Raw genomic sequence first — 4,950 nt, 5'->3', positions numbered from 1 at the left:
GCAGCCCCATTAAGTTGTTTTAAGTTAAAACATAAAATTTTATATTTATTCTAAAATTCTGACTCAAGTAGAATGTTTCAACAAATTTGAATTGCACGGATAGTTTATATTGAATCTTTTAAAGGAGTGATGTTTATATAGTAGGGAAGGAGATGAAAACGAGAAATAAGTTGATTTTTATTTAGGTTTAAATAAATATTTTATATTTATTATGGTTATTTTTAAGTCTCATGGGATGTATATTTATTTATTATCAAATTTATAGGACGACTTGGTTTTGCAATTATTTTAATAATTAAATTTATGTCAAATTTTAGGAAAAATTGTAAAACTATATCAGTTACATCAGTATAAGTAAATTGTCCCAAAATATATAGACCTTTCTTTCACTTGCGTTTTTATATTTCATAATTTGTTTTTGGTGTATTAATTTCATGAGTGGTAGAATATGATTTGGTGATGGACCTTTTCAGCTATAACTTGAGAGAAACCTAAGATGCCAATTTTGGACTCAGACAATTATTTGAAATCGCAATAACTTTTTTTAAAGATTTAAAAATATAAAGAAGACCGTCTCTAAATACTGCATTTACTCCATCTAACAAAATTTCAATGAAATTGGTTTCTTCCTAAGGAAACAAAAATGAACTCTTTTCTTAAGCCCCCAAAGGCCCAACCAATAACAGAAATCACCAACATCATTCGTTGCTTGGCTAGAGCGCAAAAGATGAACATGGAACCACGCAAGACAGTTTTTCTTCATCATGGCCTGCACCACCCAATTTAGTTGCTCAAAAATCCCCGTTTGGTTCATGTCAATACAACAACAGATGCATGATGTGTGGTGAGAGATATATCAGATCATTTTTACTCCTCAGCAATGTCTTCAGCTTTCCAGACCACATCTTTCAATCCCGATGAAAATTGTTTGTAGAACTGTCGTATTAAATGATGAATTAATACATGGAGTTGAACTTAAGAAAGCTTCACAATAAAGGCATCTAACCATCCATTCATAGTTCCATTACGTTGGGGAAGGAAATTAAATGAAAGTATACCTTGTGAAACTCCAATGTGTCACCCCCGGTTTTCCGGAGCTCTACCATATGTAAGCAGGGAGCCACCTCAAACACCTGAGATTCAAAAGTGTCATGTTTTCCATGTTTCTCTTTCTAGTGGTTTTGAGCTCTTCAAGGGGTTACTTTTGGATAGATAGAGGATTGTCAAAGATTAAAAACCATGTGCTAATATTTTAATAGAACAGTATCATTCAAGGGGATGAGTCTCGAGCATAGACTCTTAAAATCCTTCCAATGGGAGTTTAGAAAATAGGCTTGAGACTATTATATCATGCAAAAATGATCTAGACTGTAATTTAACTAATCAATCAACAGTAAACTTCAATTGTTTTCAATATAACTTAAAAGAGTACCTCGGTGGCCACTGAAAGTTGGCCCTTTCTCCCACTTTTGTCACCTTTCAACTTCATCTGTGACAATATGAATGTATCAAATATGTGAGAGTTGAAAAAGAAATTGTAACAGTTGAAAACTCATATCATATCATCAAAATCAGAACAAGCATATTGAATGAGTATAAACCGAACCTTGTAGTTTTGCTTGTTAACGTTAAACCCCAGAGGCTTCGCTGCTTCCTCAATTTTGGAGATGATTTCATTAGGAGGACAATGGGAAGCAAAACGGGTTTCTCGCTTCACATGACCCTGTTGTTTCAATTCAAACCAACAAAGAAGAAAGAAACACTTAGCTACAAAAGAAATTTCGTATTTTACAAAATGGAAACAGGAGATCCAGACTAAGAACATTTAATGCAGGGAGTTCTTCAAGTTCTTCAATTACATACCGTAGGCTTCTCAAACAACTTGTCAAGGCTAAAGCTTTGAGACCTAGAGATAAACTCAAAAGCATTCAAGGACTCGGGCTTCTCTTTCCTTTCTGTTACAAAGTGTTCCTGCAAAATAAACAAATCATTAGTATCATAGGATGAAATTCATTCTCTTATTACCATTTCACTCTAAGTAGATTATCTGCAAACACACCGGTCCAGTTTTAGATAACAACTTAAGTCTATAGACCTAAAATATAATAATATGCTATTTTAAGAGATTATGCTTATATAAACCTCATTTCCTAGAGAAACAAAGCAGGCACATGACAAAAATGTCTTACCCTTGAGTCATTAAAAGCTGCATCTACATCATCAAGATTTACATCCTCTTCCTCCTCAAATTTGGGTGGTTTGTACCCTTTCTTGAACCATTCATCGTTTAAGATATCATGGATAGTTATACGCTACAACAAATAATGTCCAGTGTTTCAACCGAGAGCATGTTCAACTATAAGAAGTTACAGTGTTTAAAAAAACAAAAGAAAGAGATAAAAGGAAGTTAATTGCTTAATATTCTAATTATCATTCTGTAAGTCTCAAAGCATGACTGAATTCTGAACTTACTGTAAGAGGGTTTGGATCAAGAATACGCTTTATGAATTTCTTTGCACCAGGTGAAAGCCATGACGGACAAGTGAAATCGGCCTTCCCAATCTGAATTTCATCAAGATGTACCAAAAGTTTTAGTGAAGTTCTCATCTAAATAGAGAAGCCAATTCTGGGAATACTCACTTTGTTATACAAGGTTATAAGGTTTGGCTCATCAAAAGGCAAATAACCAGCCATAAGTACAAACAGAATAACTCCACAAGACCAAATATCAGATGATTTTCCATCATAACCCTTATCCTTAAGTACCTGTCAAGAAAAATGGGAGGTACGAGGAAACAGAGTGAACAAAAAGTGGCAGCATTAAAGCTTATTGTCTCAATAAAGTCATGATGGAATACCTCTGGAGCAACATAATTTGGAGTGCCACATGCAGTGTGAAGCAATCCATCCCCCTACATTCCAAAAAATGTTAGAAAGGTTTGCATCTATACCATATTAAAGAAAAAGAAAGATTACACTAAAACAAAAGACAGTTTTTCCCTTTTTCTTTTCCTTCTTAATTGATATTTAGCATTTACATAATCTCAATTGCCAACTAAAAGCTTTCACCTGTGGCTATTATATTAGAACTTTTTGTATCGAGAAACCATCCTAGCAAATGAGTAAATGCTTACCCGAACTTGCTGTGAGAAAGCACTCAATCCAAAGTCTGAAATTTTAAGAACACCATAGGAGTCCAAAAGAAGATTTTCTGGCTGCAAAAAATGAAATGAACATGTCACATATGAATCAGGAAGCAAAACCCAAGTTCCAAAGTGGAAAGCTTTTAAGCAGTCATCAATCAGTTAATTGAAGCTGAACCTTCAAATCTCTATGGTAGACGCCTCTACTGTGGCAGTAATCAACAGCATTAATAAGCTGCTGGAAATAGCTTCTAGCCTCATCTTCTTTGAGTCTCCCGTGCCTGGCCTATAAATATCAAAGATTTATTACTTTAAACAATAAACTGCTATTGCGAATAGAAACTCAATGAGCGAATTTATATAAAATTTGCTTCATCTTCATTTAACTATAAATGCCCAACAAGTCCTTACAATTTTGTCGAAGAGCTCGCCACCATTAACGAACTCGATCACGATGTAAATCTTTGTCTTGCTCGCCATAACCTATGCATTAGAAGCAAAATTAAAGTAAAAAAAAAAAAAATCTTATCAACAATGCAAAGCAGAGTAAACCAAACACCATAATTGCAGACATTAGTTTTATTTACCTCAAATATTTTAATGACATTGGGATGCTTGATGAGCTTCATCGTTGAGATTTCGTTTTTTATCTGCCCCGAATAAAATTGCAATCATTAAAAGAGAAAAAAACAAAGAAACGAAAATATTAATGATTGAATATGAAACAGGTGAATATATTTAATCATGAACCCAGATTCGATTTAATCCAACGTTTGACCTATAGACCCCCACATTAAACATGGTCCCACGTGGTTCCCTGTTTCCGTAGTAAAGTTTACGTGAGACCCCATGTTTATTGGCGGCGGAGGGAGATAACTGAAATGCAATTTTTTGTTTTTAAATTTAATGTTGTTTTAAAATATGCATGGTGGGACATTGGAAAGGGAGATCACCTGTTCGACCATACGGTGACGTAGAACTTGATCACGATCCATGATTTTGATCGCCACACACTGGCCGGTCTCGACATTCTTAGCGAACTTGACCTTTGCGAAACTCCCCTCACCCAGGGTTCTTCCCAGCTTGTACTTTCCTATGCGTGTTCTACTCAAGTGACCCTGCGATGTTTTCTTCTTAGTGCTCATTCTTCTCCTCTCGCCCTCAACCCTTCGATCCGATTTCAATTTCCTTTCGTTATTGATTTTCAAGATGGTTTTCTTTTAAATCAAAATTGCAAGCCCGGCCGAAAACGGTGAGAGGAATGTGAAGGAAAACAAATGGGAGAAGGGAGAGGGAGAGGGAGAGGGAGAGGGAGAGGGGAAGGAGGATGGCTGTTTGAATCAAAATGATATTGATGACGATGTTTATGATGCCATTTATTTATTTGCACTTTTTGGGAGGCTGGGGTCCACCGCTGATGACGTGGATCCGATTTAGTTTTACCGTGTCCCTTCCGTGGCCTTCGTAATTTTACCCATCTGTCTCTCCTATTTACACCTGATATTTGTTTTATTCTTTTTAGGGCAGAGGGGCACGATTAGAGGTGAAGATGACCCCCGTCGGATCTTAATATAATTTTATGCGGGTTTTTAAGTTTGATTCGGCCTGAGTTAAAATTTTGTTCAATTTTAATTCACATAAAAAAGTTAAAATTTAAGTTCAATTCAGCCCATTTATATTAAAATTTTATATTAAAATTTTATATAAAAATAAATTTTAGAAATAAAATACATCAAATACACTATAAGTACAAACATTAAAATAAATGTATTGTTATGAATATATTATTAAGTAAATGTCTATTTCA

At 34.8% G+C, this 4,950-nt stretch overlaps 1 protein-coding gene across 1 annotated transcript; it reads right to left on the bottom strand.

Moving 5' to 3' along the window:
• Positions 1-519: 519 nt before the first annotated feature.
• On the bottom strand, positions 520-4,693 carry LOC108485527 (CBL-interacting serine/threonine-protein kinase 9). Its single transcript, XM_017789377.2, has 14 exons — positions 4,097-4,693; positions 3,731-3,793; positions 3,555-3,626; positions 3,322-3,429; positions 3,135-3,215; positions 2,859-2,912; positions 2,641-2,766; positions 2,473-2,562; positions 2,190-2,312; positions 1,864-1,971; positions 1,607-1,723; positions 1,433-1,489; positions 1,059-1,133; positions 520-936 (listed from the first exon to the last, which is right to left on the bottom strand). The coding sequence occupies exons 1-14, from the start codon at positions 4,286-4,288 to the stop codon at positions 868-870; spliced, it is 1,335 nt and encodes a 444-aa protein (XP_017644866.1). The 5' UTR covers positions 4,289-4,693; the 3' UTR covers positions 520-867.
• Positions 4,694-4,950: the final 257 nt, after the last annotated feature.

This window comes from Gossypium arboreum, chromosome 7 (assembly GCF_025698485.1).
Source record: "Gossypium arboreum isolate Shixiya-1 chromosome 7, ASM2569848v2, whole genome shotgun sequence".
NCBI classification, from domain to species: domain Eukaryota; kingdom Viridiplantae; phylum Streptophyta; class Magnoliopsida; order Malvales; family Malvaceae; genus Gossypium; species Gossypium arboreum.
Note: the sequence above shows the minus strand (reverse complement) of the source record. Positions and strands in the feature narration are given on the sequence as shown.

Excerpts from the sequence above, each read along its gene's own strand:
- LOC108485527 (XM_017789377.2), bottom strand. The coding sequence starts at position 4,288 with ATGAGCACTAAGAAGAAAACATCGCAGGGTCACTTGAGTAGAACACGC. Across the intron at positions 2,913-3,134 it reads CTTTCTCACAGCAAGTTCGG|GGGGATGGATTGCTTCACAC; the intron begins GTAAGCATTTAC and ends TTTGGAATGTAG. Across the intron at positions 937-1,058 it reads ACACATTGGAGTTTCACAAG|TTCTACAAACAATTTTCATC; the intron begins GTATACTTTCAT and ends TTAATACGACAG.